The 23,202-nt window shown below is 41.2% G+C and overlaps 2 protein-coding genes across 2 annotated transcripts; one reads left to right on the top strand and one right to left on the bottom strand.

The window, feature by feature from the left end:
- Positions 1–2,165: 2,165 nt before the first annotated feature.
- On the bottom strand, positions 2,166–9,942 carry tgfbr2l (transforming growth factor beta receptor-like). Its single transcript, XM_030787616.1, has 7 exons — positions 9,888–9,942; positions 5,954–6,104; positions 4,803–5,005; positions 3,729–4,570; positions 3,234–3,375; positions 2,986–3,113; positions 2,166–2,441 (listed from the first exon to the last, which is right to left on the bottom strand). The coding sequence occupies exons 1-7, from the start codon at positions 9,940–9,942 to the stop codon at positions 2,166–2,168; spliced, it is 1,797 nt and encodes a 598-aa protein (XP_030643476.1).
- An 878-nt stretch (positions 9,943–10,820) lies between these two features.
- snx4 (sorting nexin 4) lies at positions 10,821–20,883 on the top strand. Its single transcript, XM_030786922.1, has 14 exons — positions 10,821–10,919; positions 11,664–11,788; positions 13,507–13,645; positions 13,735–13,884; positions 14,252–14,299; positions 14,828–14,883; positions 15,092–15,164; positions 15,659–15,720; positions 16,153–16,218; positions 17,426–17,515; positions 18,321–18,420; positions 18,704–18,849; positions 19,135–19,249; positions 19,428–20,883. Exons 1-14 carry the CDS (start codon positions 10,830–10,832, stop codon positions 19,473–19,475), a joined length of 1,308 nt encoding a protein of 435 aa, XP_030642782.1. The 5' UTR covers positions 10,821–10,829; the 3' UTR covers positions 19,476–20,883.
- The last annotated feature ends 2,319 nt before the right edge of the window (positions 20,884–23,202 follow it).

The following is a 23,202-nucleotide window of genomic DNA, read 5'->3' on the forward strand; positions in this document are numbered from 1 at the left end:
CAGTTCTGATCGGTCATGCTGAGAAGCTTGTGGTGCCTTATTTGTGTTAGTCTTCCGGATCATGCCTGTGAAACATCCTTTTTTTCTCTCTCTCTCTCTCTCTCTCTCTCTCTCTCTCTCTCTCTCTCTCAGCTGGTTATGAGTGAAGCAACAACTTGTGTGCATCTCTGTTCACTTCCGTACCTTTCCTGTTTAGCGAACTCCAAGTGTCTGAATCCTCAGATCTCTTGAGATATGTTGATATGTTGACTCTGCTCTCAAACTCAAAATGTATATCTTGCTGAGCTGTGAACTGCACTGATGTTTTAACTACACTCCCTGTAGCCTGAGTTAAAAAGTCCTCATGAATGAACAAATAAAATGACTAATATATTTGAGGAGAGTATTTTGTCCTTAGTTTTCTGTTTTAATTTGGTGAGCTTGTAGTTTCAGGTTTATTTGTGCTAGTTTCAAGTGCATGTGTAGTTTTCAGCACAGAACGGAAAAGATTAAAAAAAAAAAAGCGCGCACAAGTGAAGTGATGCATAAACACTTTATGAAATGAATGTATAATCTGTACAAATGTGACACCAGTTCACAGTGAGAGAGAAAAAACAAAACAACAACAACAAAAACCTAAAACAGCGGCTCAGTACATCTGCTGTGTTTGGTCGTTCACCATTAACACCAAAACATCAGAGGCTCCGTAACAGAATCTCCAACTGATCGTTTACACATCAAATTATTCTTAATCTGAATTCTGTAATTCTCTGACTTTGATTACATATCAGTGCATAGTCTGACAAAGCCATGTGATGCATAAGCAAAAAAAAAGGTAAGTGCATTACTCATTTTACTGGCTCTCAAAATATTTTGTTAGAAATTTTTTTAGATGGAAAACATCTCAGTTAGTTAACAGCATTGCTTCAAAAGCAAAATTCTTTTTCCAGCCATGACCTGTGTCTTGACCTTGTGGTTGAAGTCAAAGTAAATTGAAGACAAGGAGGATGTTTTTGTTTTCTTTCAATTAGTGGTTGTCTGAAGCGTCATCTCTCAGGCTTGTGTTGTGAGAAGCGGTGGATTTGAACTTAAACGTTTCATTGAATTTCCTTAACAGGCAGGAATTAAAGCTGTCTCACTGACTAAGTGCCATTATTGAGTTGACTGAGATGAAAGCATTTAAGTCTAGGACGAACTTTCTCAGGACAGTCTAGTTTTGTCCTACGGTTCACACGAATATGCCTGTGATCCTTTTGACTATTAGATTTCTTGATCTGGGGGGGGGGCTTTTTTTTTTAAAAAAAAAAAAAGTAATTGAAAGCAATAAAAATAAATTATGATGCAATAAAACATAAATTTTGGGGGTATAGCATCGTTCACTGCAACTCGGGATAACACAAAAGAGGGTTCCAGGAATAGAGGCTTGCATACACCAATTGGTCTGAAGGAAGAAAAATAAAATGGGTCTTTGATTTTCTTTCATCTAGAAAAAAACATTCCTTCCCCTCTTGGGTGTGTTCTGTCCCTTTGACGAATATTTTCAATAGCAGCCTGCGGTTAATCAAATTGAAGCCCTACCATTTAAACTGCTCAAAGCCAAGGGGTTTTTGGTAGACCACAGTGCAGTTAAAGCTCCTTATAGAGCAATGGAAAAAAGCTCAAATGAGAGAATGATGGGTGGTAAATATTTTGGAAAACATCTACAGCCAATAGCAACTCAGTAAACTGGCATTTACACAGAGTAGATCCACCAACAGGATGAAAACAGTTCGTTTTTTTTATCACTGTCCCAGGCTCGTATAATTATAGACTTGCATATTAGAACATATGTAAAGGTGATCTTTGCAGCTGTGATTATGTGTTTTTTTTTTGTTTTGTTTAAAGCATACATTGTCCAGGATGCCTACTTATGACAGCTCGATGAGATGAAATGCAGGTTTTTTTTTTAATCATCATTCGCTCTCCAGTCACAGATCTGTACTGCTCATGTCACTTAGCTTTCTTTGGTCTTCCCACAATGCCACAGTTAATTCACTTCATTCCCCCGTGCCAAATTTAAAGATATTTTAGGGGGGGGAAAAAAATCTGGAGACCAGCTCCACACACAAAATCTCTCCCTCTCTCTCTCTATATATATACAAAACCCAAGTCTATTTTTTGAGGGTACCGTGCTCCTTTAAGGGGAGTCACTCCTCACTGCTTGGTCTTGACTTCTCAGCAGGTTGTGAGTCAGCTATGGGAGCAGGAGCAGGATGGGAGTCAGTGCTGTGCTCCGTGCAGGGGGATGGAACAGGAGCGGAGGGGGCCGATGAGTTTTGCTGAACGGTAGAGATGGCGGTACCGTTACCCTCTTCCTCGTGGGCCAAGCTGTTGAAACGCTCCACCACGCAGTGTGCCGTCAGACGGGCCTCTGGGTCGTGGTCCCAGCACTCAGTGATTGTGGCACACAGGAGCTGCATGCCCTGGACGGGAAGAGCGAAAAATTTTACACCCATATTCAGATGTAGGGAACAATCGCTATCGGTACCAATAGCAATACATTAATTTCAGCGGATAATTATACCCCGCTGGTCTGCCTGAAATGCGCCAGATGGAAAATACACATGGAAAATAAATATATAAAAGTGAAATACCGTGAACATTTTTTTTTTTTACATTGATTAAAATACTGTATACCAGCGTTTCTCAAACTATGGGCAAGGAAACTGCCAGGTCCCCGCCCCCTTGACTGAACTTCCTGCTTTGAAAATAGCCTGCGAGAACTTGCATAGTATTCTAGAATCTTGAATACAATGTTGCTATTTTCACCTGGCGAGTGACAGAGGCATCGAGCAGAATTTAACTGTCGCAGTGGCAGGGCTTTGCGGCTCGGCGCATCATAGTTTGAGAAGAGCTGCTGTATGCCAAACAATTCTTCCCTTAGCGGTAGTCAGATTGTACACCAAATCCTTATTCCCGTATCGATAGTCAAACTGTACGGCAAACCACTGTTCCCAGTCAGCATACCTGATGGGTGGTCCAGCTTGAGGGGATGTCTGGGCGACCCCTGTCCCTCAGAACCAGGTCTCTCATGCTATCCACACACGGCTGCTCACACACCATGGAGCCGAACGGCGGTTCGTAGCTTTTAACCTCTGTCAAAAACAACACAGGGCTGTAGTGGGACTCAAAGCGTGGCCAGTTTCACGTTGTCATGGATTGACTGATTTAACGTGGAACTCCCACAGACCTCCCTGCTTGCTTTTCTGACTCACCTCCAATGACATCACAGCGAGAGACCATCTCCCACATCACTAATGCCATAGAGTATACATCCATCTGCTTGAAGGATTCCAGATCCTCCAGATTGACTCGAGACTCCAGGACTTCGGGGGCCATATAGCGTGCGGTGCCCACCTGAAACACTCAGACAGTTTAAATTAAATGAAGCAACTGTAACTTAATGTAATTCAGCCGAGGAGTCCAAGGCTCTAATGTGATTACATCTGTTACTGTGACTAATCACTTGCTTCACTTTTCAACTTTAAAACAAACTGAAAAGAAACAACCCTTAGACCACCTAGTTTTTCCACTCTTCTTTTTTAAAACTCTTTATATAAGTGAGGGAGAGTCCCAATAAAAGCATAAAGCCACATGTGTGTATGTGTTATTTCTTTGGTATTGTACCATCTTTTTATTTTATGTGCAATGACATGTTAATTAAACCATTACAATAGTAAAACGTGCATAATCAAGTCGGTCCTGCTTACCTGCCCGCTGTTTGCAAAGTCGTCTACTGTGAGAGAGAGGTCGAGCCGCAGCGCCAAACCGAAATCACAGAGAGCGCACTCGTGCTGGTTCTTTACCACGATGTTGCTGCTTTTCAGGTCTCTGTGAGCGATGGGCACCTTGGGGGAGCCACAGGGGGTAACGTCGCTGTGCAAGTGTGCCAGTCCGCGTGCCACAGAGCCTGCCAATGAGCACAGCTCAGTCCAGCTGAGAATATGATTAGCCAGGTAGTCTTGGAGGTTACCCAAGCTGTGGTAAGCCATGATGAGCCAGTACTGTCTCTGAGGGGAACTAGCGGTGCCCCCGTGCTGTTCCGCTGTCAGAAACTGTACCACGTTCTCGTGCTTCAAGTTTGCGTCAGAAAAGATGGCACGTTCGTTCCGCCACGAGGCGTACTCTACGGCCGGGAAGATCTTCACGGCTACGGTTTCGTACTGGCCGCTGTCGCTGTGGTTGAGTCGCGCCCGCCACACCTCGGCAAACCGGCCCTTGCCCACCAGCGCCTCCAACTGGATGGGGAGATGCTCCGTGTTGTGATTCAGATTGTTCGCGCAAGTGGAGGACACGTCGGAGTGGACGTCGTCGGTAAAGCTCGACAGTTTGCCGTGGTAGTCGCTACCGTTGGCTTCCCCTGCACAACCCTCGGGGGGGTCTAGGGATTGGTAATGGGTTCGCTTTGGTGCCCACTCTTTGGGCTGTTTGCTGGGCTGGCGAGTACGGTACAGATAGAAAGCCATCGTAGCAATGATGGCGATCAGCAATGGAGGAACAAGGCTAATCACAACCACCGGAATCACGTCTTTGCTCTTGAGTTTGGAGAAACCTGGCAGCACAATACGTTTCTGTCATTAGCTCACATTTCTCATCTCTCTCTCTCTCTCTCTCTCTCTCTCTCTCGCTACTTTACCAAGCTGCATTCGATTAAAGTTCATAAATTCATGCTAAGTTGACTCGAGATAGAAACAAAACTTTTCAATAGAATAAGTAATGTGTTAAATAACTGGCTTTGTGAAAACACTCTAATAGCAATACAATAACATTGGTAATGATGTTACCGTTGGCTCCTTTGTCGAATATAAGCTTGTCATTGCACTCGTGTAGTCCGATGCAGCCACAGACAAACAGCAGTCCGTCCTCAGATGGCTGGGGTGTCATCACACACTCCGTGGAGGAGTAGTTCGATAGCATTATGTTCTCTATGGCATGCTGAGGATGATGGCACAAGGTCCGCACGCTAACACTCTCGTTGTCTTTACGCCTGTCACACCACAAACGGACTTGCATTCAGCTTTTTTTTTCATAGCTTTAAAGCACAGACTTTTCATTTTGTTGTTGCTGTACGCTTTATCACAAAATCAGAACAATGGATTTAAATAGGCCTAATGTCTGAGTATTGGACAGCATGGACAGACAAGTAATTTCTTTTTCTTTTCTTTTTTGGTTTCTTTGTACATCACGTTTTGAAATTTTTTTGAGACATGGAAAGGCAAGTCTTTGGTAGCTTTTTTGTACTTCGTTCTAGTGCTATCATCAGATTTGATGGCATGTTATACCATATTGTTTACTGGTGTGGAAGGGGGGGGTCTGTTTGACCTGTCCTGCGTGGAATCCAAAGAGCCCTTGTGCACTCTCTCTCTCTCTCTCTCTCTCTCTCTCTCTCTCTCCCGGCACACAGTTGCTTTTGAAATTTCATTTGAGAGGTTGGATTGACTTTGCTGAAATGTTCTTCATGAACCCAGAGTGCTGGAGCTAGCTAAGAGAACATTTCTTGAACAGGACCCATTGGAGCAGATGTCCAGAGCACTGCAGTCCAAGTAAGCCACTTCAGATGAACCCTAAATCAATTTGTCACGCTGGAGCACACAGCTACTTCTGTTCTTATCTTCTCCTTTAACAGTATTATCACATTAGTCCCTTGATTTCAAGTGTTATAACTGTAACATTTCATTCTTTTCACAATGGGGAAATTACCTTTTATGTCCCCTGTCATGTCTGCGCATAAATCATGTAATTGGATATGATACATTGTTTTGAAAAGAAATTCAATTACCTTTATGTAGTTCTCTACATTTAAGACTTGGCAACATTCAAAACACATAGCTCACGTCCTTACGGGCCTCACCGCACCTTAGGCATTACTCTATGTGTTTAGGTTTCCCAAAGATATAAGGTCAGAAATAACGATGATAAGTGAGATTAGACTCACCATATGGCCACACAGACCTCTTCTGCCAGGCTACAGAAGGAGGTCAGGGTGCAGTTTGTCATGCAGATGTTGTCTTCACACACGGGGCTGGTATGGTCACACCACTTACACAGGTTGGTCCGTATGTGTGTGAAGGCCCTAGCCTGGAATACTTGACCGGGGTACATAAATCAGAGCGTATGTTAGACTCACAAAGAGAAATGAACAAGATAAATGAAGACTGAACACTGAATTTAAGGGGATAGGAAAGTAGGGGATATTTGAGAAGAGACAAAACATTTATTCATGCTAAACGATTTAAAAAAAAAAAAATCAGCAACACAAAAACTGAATAGTTTGCTAACGTTTCACCGCCTCTTTCATCTTAACTGTATAAAATATGAGTAAGCAACCCCACTGTTGACCCGAATATTATTTCTTTTTTTCACTCTTGATTAAGAGCATTCAATAGAAATCCCTTGGAAACAGGGTGATTTTTACAGAGCAGTGTTTCAGTATTAAAGCAATTAGTCATAATGATCGTTCTAATCAAGGTAGTCTTAGTGTTTCTTCCCAGAAGTCAGTTAACCAGTGCGTTCCCCAATGGGGGAAAGTGGAGGTGGATGAGTATGTAGATGATGTGTGTTTCGTTGTGTACTTTGCTGAAAGTAAAGTGTGTGTGTGTGTGTGGGAGGTTGGGGTGTTTCTCGTGAACCAGAGTGCACGAGGCATTCCTTTCCACGCATCCTCACTACACTCTTCCAGTTCTGCCACATCACAACAATATTAATTGTTGAGTAAAACCAGATGACGAGCTGAGTTTTTTTTTTTTTCTTTTCTTTTTTTTTTTTTTTTTTTTTCGCTTGGACAGCGCGACGACCGAACGAAAAAAAAAACAAACTAAGCAAACATTAAAAGAAGCTGCCCGAGCAGGCCTAATTCTCAAAGGCTTCCAGATCAGATGTCAGCCAATGCCAACCATCAAAATATACAAAAAACAAAAAAAAAAAGACAAAGGAAAGAAAAAAAAAAAAAAAAACAGCTATGTGGCTGGATAAGCAAAAAAAAGCCCCCTCAGCAAACGTTAAAGTAATTAAAATCAGCAGTGGGTGCTCCAGAAATAAATTGAAGCCAGAAGTGTTCTCCTTGGCCAAGTTTGGAAGCACAGCCCTTCTGTGCTTATGGGAAATCCAGTGCTGCACGCTTACATGAAGCCCATGAGATGTAAGTCTGCATTTATTTGCTTTGCAGTCAAGCGAGCCCTTCACTCTTTTTCTTAAGTGGTAATATATTGAAATTAATGCACACAAACAAATAAACATTCTGTGCAAAACTTGGAAGAGATGTCTTTGTGCAATAACTAGGCCTGTTGTTGTGTATTCGCTGGGCGTTAATGCAGACACAGCACTGGATAGGAAGAACTTCAGAGAAAAATAAAATTGTAAAAATAATTTGGACCGTTGAGCACTTTAAGGCAGTCTCTTTAATATATGTGAATGAATTAAAGTTGCAGGAAAAAAATGACTTCATTTTTTTGAGGCAGCTCGCCTTGTGTTTGTTGATAGATAAAGTGCAGTAATCAAATCTAACCATTGGGTGGCGCATCTTCTCCCGTTTCTTTTCAACTCAGCACGGTCCCTGAAAGCATTTCCTGAATAAATTAATGACAGCTTAATGAGAACATCCTTGCACAGGCCATTTCATCAGCAAATCTGTGACACGCAGAAGGCTTCAAGAATACATCTGTTCTTTGGCAATTAGTTCAGGCATGGAGATTTGTTTTCCACAGCAAAGGTGAGCAAAGGAGCTAAGAGCATATGATGAAAAGAAAGCATGTCCTCACCACAAAACACTTGGTCTGTTTAAGTGCCAAATTAATATGAAGTAAGGGTGAAACGCGCCAACTCTTACCACTGCCAGTGCAATGCGCTGTTATCTCTTGCCAAACAATAAAAAGTGGTTTATCTTGATTCAAATCATTCTGTATTCTTCTGTGAGTACCATGCAAAGCCTGGCCTGGAACGAACAAGTTCTTGGACATTTCTCAAGGAGAAAAAGAAGCAAAACACAAGAGCGCCTGTTTCCAGCAAGGGGACAATCACAGGCCCCTATCAGAGCGCGAGCAGCCGAGAGCTTGTCGGCATCATATTCCCGGCTTAAGTCATAACAATATTGTCATTGTGGTTCAAGATGATGCCAGGACAAGGAGTGCAAAGCACCCATCATAAGCTGTCATTGTGTTTTTGTTTCTCTCTCTCTCTCTGCGGCTGCATTCTCCAAACCTGGCAAAGAACTGGGCTCATTTTTCTCTCTAACTGCACATGTCTAATCTTTCTTCCGATCTTTCACTGACAAAATAATATTCCTAATGTAACCTTCTTCTGAAGATTCATCTGTCTAAATGTTTTGTGGGTTTATTTTCATCCACATGATGATATTTCAGAACCGTGTTGAAAATGTAATTATTCTGCATACCCAGTATGTTAAAAAAAGTGCCTCGTCAGACACCCGAGAAAATTTAGACGAATGATTGATTTCCTGTTGGAAATTTCATTCACGTTTAGCAGTGACATTTTAATGTGACCACAGAAAAGTTGTTTTGAATATACCGCTTTTGGGTGATTAGATTCACATAAAGAGAAACACTGATTCGCTTTATTTTTACATTTGTTTATGTATTCACGTGTATGGAAACGACAGCATCCAAATGACTGATGGTCAAACCTGTGGCTGAACTGCATTTACTCTGTGATTATAATGATTCATTCTCAAAACATATGTTAAAGAAAAATAATCAGAATATATGGGATTCGCAGTCATACCTATAATCCACTGATGGTGCTTTATCCAAGTCATATTTTGTAGTTGATCCCAATTTTGGTATCAACTGACATGCAGTGTTTACAGTGTGGGCATAATCTCATTCCAACCAATGGTCTGCAGGCTGCATTAGAATTTATTGGTGACAGTGTCGTGTGCAGTATTACGGACACACAAATCTGCGACATGAAGTCATTTCTTCAAAGTGAAATGGGTTGTTTTAATAATTATGCTGCTCAGATACTATTCCATTCAACAAAGCTGCTAAGAGCAAACAGATCTTAAAGAATGGGTCCCACCCCAAAGCATCCCTGGGAATGAATGATATTGAATGCCATTACTTTTACAGTCCTTACTAATTAAAGTCAAACACTTTTCAGAAAACAATAATAAATTCTTCATCATCTTTGCTGATCCCTAACAGTTAATTGGTTATGCTTTGATGAAAATTCAAACAACATGTTTTGGAGGATATAATAAGTACTTTTGTTGCTCGTTGCAATTAATTATAGAATTAATTTTTAAACTGTGATGGATTTTTAAGAGGGACTGTGACTAAACCATTTCAATAAACTATTTAAACTATTATGCTTTTTTAAAACATCTGTACTTAAAGTATATATTACGATGCACAAAAACCGAAAATAAACAAAAAAGGGAATTGATAATTGCGTTATACCACGATAAACATGAACTGAATTCACTCTCACATATGTTATAATTTCAGTTAATCACTGGTTCTAGAGAACAGACATGATCCTTAAAGAATTTTACATGAATAACTAAACACTGTACCCATCTACCAGCGTTATACAATGGCGTATATACTTTACGAAATATGTTTCAAATGTTTTTGGGGTCACAATAACTTTGACGGAAGGGCTAAGTTCTCAAGTTTATTTTGCTGAGGCGTTTCGGTTGCATGACAGCACACCTTTAAACAAATATAGAAGTTTCTTACTGGGTTTTAATGTTTAAGAAATGTTTCCATAGTTCCAGTTTCATGAATTTTCTAAGATTTGCCATACTTTGATGAGAATCTTTTCCCCCATGACACAAAACGCTCTATCCAGCGTACAAACAATGGATACTTCAAAACTGGGGACGGGGAAAAGGAAAACCATAAAATACTCACGGAGCGATAGAAGAACAGATGTTAGAGCCGAGAAACTCCAGCGCCTGCGCCCCATAATCTTGACAGAGAGAGAGAGAGAGAGTCAAATCACAGTATTCCGAACTTCGCGAGTGATTGTATTACTTCGTTATCAGTCTGTATTTGTGGGAGAAAAAGATCAAATGTCTCGTAGGCTCGAGAAGTAATTGTCTTCTCGATGTTAGGGCAGTTGCTTTAGCTGAAGATTTTTTTGGCTGCAGCTCCGTGTAGGCGGATCCAGATGTTTTTAATCCAGCTGTGAGAGTGGGGCCCGCCCAGGAACTTGAGAAGCTAATGTAGAGTGCTTATTGAAATACACCAAGGAATTAATTTTATTTAAAAATGTTTCATGGTATTACAGGATAATGTTTGGTGATAATTTAGTAAGATTTATTGGGAATGACTTGTAAAATGACATTATCTACCATCCACTGTGAAATTGTTTAACGCACCAGCTGATGGAGTCAGACAGTTTGAGTAAACAGCTATAAAACAGGGGTTTTCCTGAATAGTGTGACGTGTTGATTATTGATTTCATGTTATCTGGAAACAATAGTTAACAAACTTATCAAAGAGAAAAAAATGAAATAATCGATTTGATCGAAGGTAGTCACAGAAATACAGTATGTATTTATTTATGTATGTCTCGGACGCAATATAGGGCTTGGTCCAGTTTACACTTTGTCTTTAGTATACAAGTGGTGCTTATGCAATATACTAGTTATCAGAAAAACTCTTGTCTGTTGTCTTTTTGTTTTTCTTTTTCTGTACCTCATATTACTAAAGTCACGACCTCGAACCGTTGGACGCAGTAATGTGTTCAATCGGTTAGTATCAGTGAGCTCAACATCCTATATCCATTCATTTGAGTCAAAAAGGTGAAAGTGTGAAATGCGCATGCGGTGGAAAAGGAAAACAGTCAAGATGATGGCGGATACGGGAAGCGAAGATATAGCGGTGATTGGAAATACAGATCTCACCCCGGCAGAATTAGAAAATAACATCAAAAATACGGTAATCTTTCTCGTCCGGTTTTCTTGACCTACACGTAGAACTGAGTTGTTCAGCTGCCTGTGCAGTACGTAATGAGTTACGCGTACCAGGCCTGTTGGCAGTCCACGGAGTCAGTTTAAGTCTGACTCGCCCAGTAGGTTAGTAACTTTCGCCAGCTAACAGAGCTAGCGACTGGGAATATGCGCTCGGAATTTCACCCATATTTTGGATGCAGCGACAGGATTTTACTTATTTAACGTAGTTCGCCGTTCACAGTAGTTGGTCAGGTTTTAACATTTTGTTGCTACATTAATTGATGAAATATTTGAATCGCTAACGGGCTAACTTCATTGACATGTCAAGCCTGAACTGTGGTTAGTAGTTCCGTCATCAGAGCCACAGATATTGGCTACACCTTTAGAAACCTAGACCTTCTTTGATTATTTGTTCCGTTGTGCTCTTATGGATCGCGAACAGTTAAAGTCTTTGGAGTGTGCACTGGCAGTGGTCCTCATTTAGCACGAGAATCTCGTGATATGTCATCAGATCTGTGAGCAGAGACAGGGTGATTTAAACACAGTCAGCTAAAACTTTACCGGGACAGGTTTATCTGCACTGAACTGAAAAAAAATCAGTTAAAGCGACGGTTTTAAAATATCAGTGCCTCTCAGAGCAAAGAACCAAACATAAAAAAAATACTTTCATTTGAAAATGCTTTCACTGCCTTGAAAACGAATTTGAATTTGTGTCTCTCTCCTTCCTTAGATGGTTGAAAAAGGAACAACTCTGCTGAAAAAGATGGAGATCAGTGTGGCAGAGGCAGAAAAAAGAACAGGAAAAAATGCCGTTAACATGCACGAGACCTACACTGTTTATCTCATTGAAACAAGGTAAATGCATCTGTGCGTTCATGCGCACTTTGCTGTCTGTCTCTCCCAACTCCTGCTGTGATACCAATAACACATTGCCTTCCATTTGAATGATCTTTAATGTGTACCATGGATAATCATAAGCAAGTTAGTGTCATCACGACCCAGTTTCAGTACACAGCCTCACTCTACAGACTACACCCCCCCCCCCACACACACACACACACACACACACAGACACCCACCCCACCCCCACAATTTCTTATATTCTTGATGATTCAGCAGCAGAGGGAACCATAACCATGTTTGCTGCAGGGCCACTAATATGTTACAATAGTGTCTCATTTTCTGCTTCATGGCGTTCCGCAGCCAACGATGATGCAACAGCTACTGACTAAGTCAGCAAAATCAGAATGACCTGGATAAATAGCCTTGCCCCCCTATGCTCCTGACTTAGACCTCACAGTGTACTGCGGTTTCAACGGTTAATTTTGTCCTTTTTTTTTTGTGTTGGAGGTTGCTTGCAATAACGTCACGATTAAATCTGTTATGAGAGAAAATGGCCAGGGAGGAGATGTTATCAGTCGCGGGACTTCATGGTCTGTGATAATAGCCCATCACCTCACTCTCGCTCGGCTCCTAACACAGCAGAACAAATACAGAGTTACCTCTTCAGCATCGGACCGCTTCGAGTTCAGCTGCACAGAGCTGTATTGTTGGCCTGTCCACTAAAAGGAAACACATGTTTTGAAAGGGCGCTGTGTGGATTGTGCAATTACACACACACACACACACACACACACACACACACACACACACACACACACTTAAGACACTCACACATACATTAAGGCACACACACACACTTAAGACACTCACACATACATTAGGGCACACACACACGCGCGTGCGCGTGCTGCCGTCTTTGTTTACCGTGGGTCAGTTAGAGAGCGGTTTGGTAGGACCCAGTTTTCGGGACGCTGTAGTCACGCAGTTTTGAGCGGAGAATGCCTCCCAGCGACTGCAGAGCCGTGCTCCTTTGTGATTCTAGTGTGGATTGTTAGTGTAGAGTCCATTATGTACTCTCATTTCCTCCCTGGAGTCCACTGGATACTGAGACTTCAGTTCTTAGCCCCTCACTCCAGCCTTTCTCCTGCGGTCTCATACGCCGCGCCAGTTTCATTATTGCGTAATGTAAAGTCCTATGTGGTTGCTTTGCAAGCATCTGAAACAGTATAGGAAAATTCCATGTATCGTCTTTCATTCCCACTGTGATGCACACTTTGCGTGGTCCTGTGATGTTAAAATGAAAGGCCTTCTTGGGTCTATGCACTGGGGCCAGTGGGACACTGTCAGTTACAGTTAAATGTCCTCGTGGTATTTGAGATGTCTACCCTCAGAACTTAAGTTGAAGCAATCTGAAATGTCAAACGGATCCCCTTAAACAGTTTTTTAAAAAAAATCCATTTGCATTTCATTAAAAAAAAGGGAAGAAAATTGGAAAAAATGATCAGTTTAGTTAAAAAAATACATACCTTAGTTCTAGAACCTGAAATGTTTCATAACTACTCTTTGAACTTTTCACTTTTCAGTAATCAGGTGCATTTTAAGAGATGAGAATTGGGTTTTTTTTCTGCCAAGGGTTTAATATACATCTTAGTCTGTGTGAAAATATGTCTTATTGTAGTAAACCTTATCCAATTTCATTTTCTCTCTCATTTTCTCGTTTTCACACGCAGACCTGTGGATGCCGCATCTGAAGGAGGTAATCCTGCCCCAGACACCCTGTGGAGACGTTACAGCGAGTTTGAACTTCTGAGAAACTATTTATTAGTCACCTATCCTTACATAGTGGTCCCTCCATTGCCTGAGAAGCGAGTAAGTGAACCCATAGGCCGTTGACTTGTTCGCCTTCGATGCATCGTGTGTATTACAGTCACTAATAACATTTTTTTTTTCTTCTTCAGGCTGAGTTTGTGTGGCACAAGCTGTCAGCTGATAACATGGATCCTGATTTTGTGGAGAGGCGCAGGGTCGGACTGGAGAACTTCCTCCTCCGTGTCGCTTCTCACCCGGTCCTGTGCAGTGATAAAATTTTCTACACTTTCCTTACTGAGGTAATGAGCAGCATCTACGTCGGTCAGTTAAAGAACAAAAGCTCTCAGCGGAATATCAGTCAAGCCAGCGAATGTGGCGTAGAGCTCACAGAGAGTAAACCTCCAGACAGAATTGCCGTCAATCACAGAGTTCTTTAGCTTTAGTATGCTTGCCTGTCAGAATGAACTTTCATGTTGTATATCCACACACACACACACACACACACACACACACACATACACACACAAAATGATTTGGAGACTGTATTTAATAAGCAGTGTGTTTTATCTGCTTGCTTGCCGTACTCTCACAGTTTATCATCATATGCTGTCATGCAGCTGGTGGTTTCTGTCAGTGTCAAAACTGCAGATTCTCTTTTTCCGACAGGAAAACGGTTGGAAGGAAGCTGTGTTTGAGACTGGATTTCAGGCAAAGGTATTTCACAGGCGCTTAAAACCCGTCCACGCTGTCCCAACCTCTGGGAAAAAAAAAAGTTAAAAAAGTAAAACAAAAAAAAAAAAAAGTATAACCCTGAAAGTCTCATTTAACTGGTTTATCAACTAATACGAGTGACTTCATCACAAATGACAACTTCATCCATGGATATATTTATAATCAGAAGGTACAGATCAAACAAGACGTCTGTGTTCAAAATGGGTCTCACAGGAAACCGAGAGGGGGCCCAGAAAGTCCTAGAGCTAACAGTCCAATCAGGAATCTTTTATCAGTACACTCTAGTTTATGTAAACAACTACAGGAAGTCTGTGTGAGGAATCTGGAACAAGCTAGCTAGACTTTGCTGCAGTATTTTATGTTTGTGTATGTTATTGTCTTCTTACAATGTTTATCTAATTCAAACAGTTTGAAAGGGTTGTTAAATTGGTCTAGTTTCGCGTAACATCTGGAAAAACAAAAGTAGCCTAATAGGATTTCTTTTGTTGTTGTCTGCTGCTCTCTTCACAGGCTGACTCCAGGTTGAAGGCTCTGAATGCAACGTTCAGGGTGAAGAATGCAGACAAGTAAATTGTCTTTAATATCTCTAGTCCATACATAATTTATTCATTCAGGAATTTGCTACCATAACATTCTCTTCCTGGAAAGCCCCAGAAATCTCCTTCTGATGTGCAGTATTTTTTCCCACCAGGTTGTCAGCATAGCGTAAGCACTGAGTGTCGTGCTATAGGTGCAATCTTTTGTCCTTTTGCTCTTTGTCTCTGTTTGCTCCAGGAGGTTTGCAGACATGAAACACTACGGGGATGAACTGCAGTCTGTTATTTCCCAGCTGCTCCGAGTACGGGCGGTGAGTAGAGGCAGTCTGACAGCGCAAGGCTGAGCCGCTAACAAACCACCGCATGGCCGTGAAGACACACAAGACTTCCTGATGTTTGACTCACTAACAGAGTCACTGCATGGCTGTAGAGACACACAAGGCTTCCTAATATTTGAATTTGACTCACTAACAGAGTCACTGCATGGCTGTAAAGACACACAAGCATTCTTGATGTTTGACTTGCTAATGAGGCCACTGCATGGCTGTAAAGACACACAAGACTTCCTGATATTTTCTTGGCTTTTTTAATTTTCACTCTCAAGTTGAGACAGTGGAATAAAGTGAATCAAGATGATGATTGATATTGAAAGAAATGTGCTTGAGGGCAGTCAGACTTTGTGAGTATGGTTTTGTCTTGTGCACTTATGTGTTAGGACAGTCTAGGCTGACAGTAACTCACTGTGTCATGGTGTGCATTGAATGCATGTGTTTAAGTCACCACCTGAACTTATGTTTTCACTCAGAGAGTGGCTGATCGCCTGTACGGAGTCTACAAAGTGCACGGGAATTACGGACGAGTCTTCAGGTGGTACTCTTTTGCCAACACGTCATCATGAGCTTATCCTGCTTCATTTTAAGTGTCGTTTTTTCAGGTGTGCCGGAGCTTATGTCAAAATGAACAATAATATTTGGTCATTTCTTGTCAGACGCAATGACGCGAGGATTTGTATATTAACAGTAATACGTCTTTTTGCTCTGTTGTTGTGTTTTGATATTTAGTGAAATACACGACTTTGCTTATTTGTTCTTAAAACTGAACAGATGTATAATCCTTGCTTTACGGAAGACGCGCTCTGTTGAAAGAGGATCCTCCAAGACATTGTTTGGAAAGGCATTCTTTACTGTTTGATGAATCATTTCCTTTTGGAGACAGTTGATAGCCAATGCTCGCAGGAGTAAAAGCTCTTTTTTCTGTGTGTGTGTGTGTGTGTGTGTGTCGTCTGTTTGTGTTGGACAGTGAGTGGAGTGCCATTGAGAGAGAGATGGGAGATGGACTTCAAAGTGCAGGCCATCACATGGATGCGTAAGTTAATCTCTCTCTCTTTATCTCTCTTCTTCTTCTCTCTCTCTCTCTCTCTCTCTCTCTCTCTCTCTCTCTCTCTCTCTGTCTTTCCTACACACACACACACACACACACACACAAGTGAAATCTCAAAGCCACACACATGCATCAATACATTTTAATAGGGGGTCGTTTCTTGTTTTTATGCGAGATTCACATGCAGCCTTTGTAGGATTGGAGCATGACTGTATTACTGCAGCACTGGTCTATCTGCTTTGGCCGCAATCGCCGTTTCTCCTCCCATTAGCCTATCCTGTTACCCGCGGGGACCTCATCGAGAGAGAGCTGAAATATTAAGGTGTTGTGTGATCTCCCCCAGCAAGCTACAGTGGTTCTGCATGCGTTTGCCCTCTGTCTCTGAGCTGTAAAACACATTTGCCAGATTGATTTGAAAGCCCTCAAGTTTCCAACAGAGGGTCTCTTGTAACTGGTAGCCAGAAAGGAAGACCCGGGGGAGGGTCAGATTTTGAACTGACTCACGCCCGACCGGTGGATCCCTAACAGGCGCGGCTGATGTGATTTGTGAAGGTTCTCTCAACGTTGCGCTAATGTTGAAAGAACGTGAGCTGAAGGATTACTCATTGTAGTGGTAACATAAGTGTGTATGTAACTGTGCCCCTCCCTTCTCCCCTGGTCTCTCCTGCCTTTTTTTTACTGATGGCTTCCAGATTCAAGAGCAGAGGTCAAAGGTCAGGGAGTCCCCCAGGCCAGCCGTGTATTTCCACAGTACAGAAAGCAGCCTGTCAGTCATCAGCATCTTTTGGCGGCTGTCAAGACTCGCTGCGGCTCGTGTTTCTCACCTAGTCCCCTGATTCGCTAAAAACACACAGAATCTGATGGCTGTTGGTTTGTCATCCGTTGGCTCTTGTTATTTCTGTAGTCAGAGTTGTCAGAGACCTCTTTAGAAAAAAAAAAAAAAAGATGAATAACGAAGTATAATTATTCTGGAGCAGGGGCTACCATTCCCGGTTGTCAGTCGAAGAACTGAATGGAAAAGCGTAATGGAAAATGTTGTGTATCCATACCATTTTTATCTACGGAACATCCAGCGCTTTACTGAGCAGTCAAACAATAATTAGTGTTTCTGTCATTCTGTATCTCCATTACACACACACACACACACACACACACACAGGGTTCATTGATCAGAATGCTCTGTGTTTTTTAGGTATGCTGCTTCAGTCGATGACATTCTAGAGGAGGAGGAGCACTATGCAGACCAGCTGAAGGAATACCTTTTCTACACAGAGGCACTCAGGTAACCTGACAGAGACACAGCAGAAAGCTCCTGGAGATGGAGTTATAAGCGTGTTATTTCTGTTATATAGAGAACAAGAAAGAAACCAGATCAAGATTTGCCCTTTGTCCCAGTTAACCCCCAGTGTGTCTTGAACCTAAACTTACGTATGCATGTGCTGGCTTTTGTGACCCTTAGGGCTCACGGAAGCTTCTGGATAAGTAACGGGTTATTTAGACACACATTGAGAACCCGGGGTTCAGCATTCGATGCAGTCGTGGCTCTTTTAGCAGATAAAGAAAAAAGGTGTAATCCTCCAAGAACGTCTGGATTTAATGGATTCCACCAGCAAAAAGATTTGCATTGACAGCATGTTTTAAGACCACATGAACCATTTGGGATCTTCTAGAACTGATCGTGTTAATCTGTCTCTCAGATGTCTCACGTGATTGCGTAAAGGGACGAAAATAAGACCCCATGAATGTATGTTTGTGGTTTAACAGTAATCATTAAAAATGCATACATGAGATCTGAAACTTAAAGAGACTGTTCAGTATGTTTACTGGCGAGCGTAGGAAAATTTTGGATTAAAAGTTTGTTCGCGCTGATCGAATACAAAACGTTACTCCCATGAATACTGCAGGATTTAGTCTCCAGACAACATGGGGTTTCAGATATTTTATATTAAAACATTCATTATTTCGACGCGTTGCCGTGTTTTCTTTTTGTCCAGTGTTTGATGTGTACGCAATACATTGTCAGAACTGTAAAACACAGCTCTGTGTGTGTGAAACGCAGCGTGTTAAAACGTGGTGAATTTTCGCAGGGCCGTGTGCAGGAAACACGAGCTGACTCAGTATGAGTTGGAGACGGCGACCCAAGACCTGAGCTACAAAAAACAGCAACGGGAGGAGCTGGCAACCGGGGTCGGTCATCATCCAACACCTCAGCCACACTCCTGCACGCCACAATTCATCCAACAGTTCCAAAAAAAAAAAAAAAAAAAAGAGAGAGCGAATGAAAGATTGCTTGCTTATCAGAAGAACCACATTTAACCAACAGTGACACATAAGAGTCAGTGAGGGATGATGAAAGCATTGACCTTTTTTTTTTTTTTAGAATCATAGAAAGGTAATATCAATGAAATGTAGTTATTTGAGAGAGCTGAGTGAGATCTCTTTTTTTTTTTTCCCTGTTGGCTCCGTTTAGACGATACGGACCTTTTCTCTGAAGGGAATGACCAGTAAGCTGTTTGGACAGGAGACTCCGGAGCAGAGGGAGGCGAAGCTGAAAATGCTGGAGGGGCAGATTGAGGAGGGTGAGGAGGCTGTGAAGGAGAAAAACGCAGAGTGCGAGTAAGAGCTTCCCAATCTTTTCCCCATGACTCCTGCTTCCCCTGTGTGTTCCAATGGGAATTGTTTGATTAACCATACTTTCATCTTTCAGGGCCTACTTTTTTCCCCGTTAGGTCTATGATGAAGCTCCTGTGGATATGTTTTTTATCTCTTATAAAAAAAAAAAAGATGAGAAACTCTGTAATTTTTTTATATTTGAAATGTAATCTTGAAATGTAATTTTGAAATGTAATTTAAGCGACGGAACGTTGAAGGGTTTTAAACCCAGCGAGTGCTTCTGTACAGGGAGTTTGTGAAGAACGCCTGGGTAGACATCGAGAGATTCAAAGACCAGAAGGATCAGGACCTACGGGAGGCTCTGATTGGCTACGCTATCATGCAGATCAGCATGTGTAAGAAGGTAAGTGTCCTCTCCTTTTAAAGCAGATGAACATTGACAGAAACTTTATGACATCTTTACAACATTTCACTTTTCCTGACTACTGTGTTGAAGTTGAAAAGGAAAAGAGAAGGAACATGAATACACTACATAATTAGTAATTATTCCCCTTGTTCCTTTTTTTTAAAATTTTTTGTAGGGAATTCAAGTGTGGAACAATGCAAAGGAGTGTTTTAACAAAATGTGAGACCCTGGTGTGTGCCAGACTCAGCAACATCCGTAAATGAGCACAAGACCGGGCCTTGAGGCGGACTTTGGTATGGAAGTACGCCCCTGGATACCTGGATCTAGGAGACTGATCTCTCCTCGTTAGCCCTCTGAATTTTTCTTGGCCAAATGCATTAAAATAATAATGATGATGATAAAATGAACGAATATGCAAAAATATTAACTCACAGTCTCCACGGTTATGGTGATTAGACCAGAACTTTTTTTTTTCTATTTATTTTCTACTGTTTACTGTGGTCTACAGTCGACCTTTTTTCCTTTCTTATTTTCCCTTATTGAACCTTTTTTTGTGCGTGCGTGAAAGTACACGAAGAAGTACTGGAATTGCATCATTTTGAATGAAAGGTTATTGAGTTTTTAGATGATTTTTACACTGCTTGCAAATTAAATGAACTCTTTTTTTTTTCTTAATATTCCTCCTAATGCCTTTTGTTTGAACTTTTCATGCTGAAGTTATTCACCTTATGACCTTTCTACTTTCCAAAAAAAACATACATACACTCAACCATTCATTTCACCTGTCATGGTGGCAACTTAATGTTTTTCTGCCTTTCAAAGAAAAGCTAGATGTTGACCTGTGCTATTTCAGTTTAATTCTTCAGTTATTATAGCATTCTCACACATCTGGATAACATCCATTCGGTTGATACTACTTAAAGGTGTAATGTCCTCATTATCACCTGTACTGAGGAGCTAGTGTCAAAGGTCAAAACTGTGCTGAGAGAGAAAGGGTGACTGTGCAGCTGTGCTGGCCCTCAGACGAATACTTTAGCCCAGTCTCAGCTCTTTGCTGACACTTCACGCCTGGCATTCATGAGACAAACACTATACACCCAACATTAGTCTGGTTTGCACTTTTGGCTGTAAATCACAAAAAAAGTTTTTTTTATATGGTTTGGTTGAGCTAATATATATATATATATATATAAACTTTCTTGCTTATGCCTTATTCAAGTTCAAGCGCTGCACACTTCTCTTAAGGTCTCAGCTTCCCCTATGAATGCCAGATTTGTCGTGTATGGTGAATGGACAGGCCAGATTTGTCGTGTATGGTGAATGGACAGGCCAGATTTGTCGTGTGTGATGAGTGGACAGGTCAGATTTGTCGTGTATGGTGAGTGGGCAGGTTAGCATGTTGATCTAAATCAGGCCAAAGGAACAGGGAAGGTCACGCAGGGGAAGCAGGCCATAATCCTCTCCTCATTTCAGCTCTGTGGGTGTGTGCGTGCGTGTGTGTGTGTGTGTGTATTCAGCCTGTTCCAGCTATTTGGTTCATGTTTTATAATTAACGATGGGAAACATATTGTGTACTCGCCTTTGAAGAATAGAAATGAGAGCCCATTGTACTATTTTTCTGTTTAAAAATCATTGTTGCAGAACACTAATAAATATTGAATTTTCTAATATGAATATGTTTGCATTTCATGTGTACTGTGTGGTGTCATTGTTGTAATACGTATGAATGTATTTTGGTAAAAGGTGTCATTTTTTAACCCCCACAGTTAATTAACAGTATTTATGTTTTAACTACACCTCAGCAGTTAAATGTGATCAATTTAAGATATTGTATATTGTGATAAGCACAAAATCTTTCAGTCTGAGCAATAAAAACTCAGTTCTCCAAGGTGAAACAAAACACGTGCAAATCACTTTGTACTGTTAGTACTATTAGTACTACATTTTTAGTGATGATAATAATGTCAGGGGAATCCTTTTTTGTTGTAATAAACAGAACAGTACATGATAATGTATTGAGTGGATGACTTGGCTTTTTTTTTTTTTTACTGTTGTATTAAACTCAGCGTTTACCCAATGACATCACGAAAGTGATCTCTATACTGTTTTCTGAAACAAGAAAAATACTACCGTGGATGTTAAATCTAATAGAAATTCCTCAGCATAATCTATCTGCCTATGGGAATGCATTCCTTGTCCTTTATGTGGTTGCATGGAAAGGCCTTTTAGGTGCTGCCATCTAGTGTTGTGAAATAGAATGCCACAGACTCCATACAAAGTCTTATAGTTTACATCTCTCTTCTGCTTGTCGACAGCCATGGCTAACAACCTATAGGATATGGATATTTGATGAAGATGGATTAATAACAAGGACAGTAATGAGAGCAAGGAGGAAAACAGGATGAAAGTATTGCAACAATCTGTATATGTACAGCCGTTGTATAGCTCCAGAATATATATCAGTTAATTGCATACAGTGGTCTAGTACCAGGTCGGACCACTCACTGTTTCCATGGCGTGATATTAGTTCATACCAATGTAGTGGTATCATGCAGCTGCTGCTGATTGGACAGTGTTACATTCATATGGTGAACAGTCTTATTTCATCTAATCCCTAATAGACTTTGCTGAATGGAGAAATGGAGACCACACAGGCCACTCAAACAAAGTGAACTCACTGCCATGTTCCTTAAGCTGTTCCGAGACAGCACATGCCTTGTAACATGGTGCATTATCCTGCTGATGGCGTCTATATGATATAGGGTAAGCGATAGCTATGAAGGGTTTTACCTGATCAACAACAGTGTTCAGATACACTGGCGTATTGAAACAAAGCTTGGGTGAGCATGTCAGTAAAAACATTACACTGCTACCAGCAGCTTGTACCACTGACACCAGGCAGGATGGGTCATTGGACTCACACTTTCACCAAATCCTGACTCTGTCAACAGCATAATGCACCAGATACCAGGATTTGTCAAATGATCTCACAGCTGTCCAGTGTTGGCAATCATCTGCTCAGTGGACTCACTTCTTCTCTATAAACTCAAGGCATTCTTGTCCATGAAAAGCCGAGACGGATGGCTGTTTCAGGCACTGGAACCAGCACACTGTGTCACCGGCAATCATATTACACTCAGACTCACTGAGGTCACTCATTTTGCCCATACAAATGTTCAGTTCATCTATAACTGGATCCTGTGATGATCATATGCATGTGGTAATCCATAGGCATCCGACTCACTGTCTGTAGAAGTGATCCATTTTCATGGTGGTATACCTAATAAACTGGCCACTGAGTTTATGCCTATGCATACGTATATGTCTATGTTTATGGCTATGTATATGTATATGAAAATATATGTGTGTGACTATCAGTCAGGTGTTTATGGAAGTCATGGCTCTGAAAAAGGGCTGGAGAGGCCAGTGAAAAATCTCCCCCTGCCTCTGTCATTATCATTTGTATGTACACATGTGTCTATGTATGTATGTAAGGATGCATGTATGAATGTATGTACTGTGCAGTGATCATCTCACCTGATGAAGGCACTGGTTTGGTGTTGTCACACATATCCCAAGTCTTAATCATTTTCTAAGACAAAAATGTTTTTTAAGTGCTTATTACTTGACACATCTTTCCATCATTTCATTCTGGAAGTTTCTCTGTCTCTCTCTCTTTTTTTTTTTTGCCAGTGGTTAAGCTTGGGCTTCAAAACTGTTTGCATTTTATTCTCAGGATGTAATGCTTGATAGAGGAGAGTGCTATTTTTTAAACGTTTAAAAACGCCTGCAAACACATGCATCTCTTCAAATACACAACTGTGAAATCGCTGTTTGTTATATTTTTGTACTCACTTCCCTGAGTCTTAAAAATGAACTTAATTTATTCTTGAACAGATGACACGAGAGAGAGAGAGAGAGAGAGAGAGAGAGAGAGAGAGAGAGAGAGA

This window comes from Chanos chanos, chromosome 10 (genome assembly GCF_902362185.1).
Source record: "Chanos chanos chromosome 10, fChaCha1.1, whole genome shotgun sequence".
NCBI classification, from domain to species: Eukaryota; Metazoa; Chordata; class Actinopteri; order Gonorynchiformes; family Chanidae; genus Chanos; species Chanos chanos.

Excerpts from the sequence above, each read along its gene's own strand:
- tgfbr2l (XM_030787616.1), bottom strand. The coding sequence starts at position 9,942 with ATGGGGCGCAGGCGCTGGAGTTTCTCGGCTCTAACATCTGTTCTTCTA. Across the intron at positions 5,006-5,953 it reads GAGGTCTGTGTGGCCATATG|GCGTAAAGACAACGAGAGTG; the intron begins GTGAGTCTAATC and ends GTGGTGTGACAG. Across the intron at positions 3,114-3,233 it reads TCGCTGTGATGTCATTGGAG|AGGTTAAAAGCTACGAACCG; the intron begins GTGAGTCAGAAA and ends TGTTTTTGACAG.
- snx4 (XM_030786922.1), top strand. The coding sequence starts at position 10,830 with ATGATGGCGGATACGGGAAGCGAAGATATAGCGGTGATTGGAAATACA. Across the intron at positions 18,850-19,134 it reads GAGAAAAACGCAGAGTGCGA|GGAGTTTGTGAAGAACGCCT; the intron begins GTAAGAGCTTCC and ends GCTTCTGTACAG. Across the intron at positions 19,250-19,427 it reads AGATCAGCATGTGTAAGAAG|GGAATTCAAGTGTGGAACAA; the intron begins GTAAGTGTCCTC and ends AATTTTTTGTAG.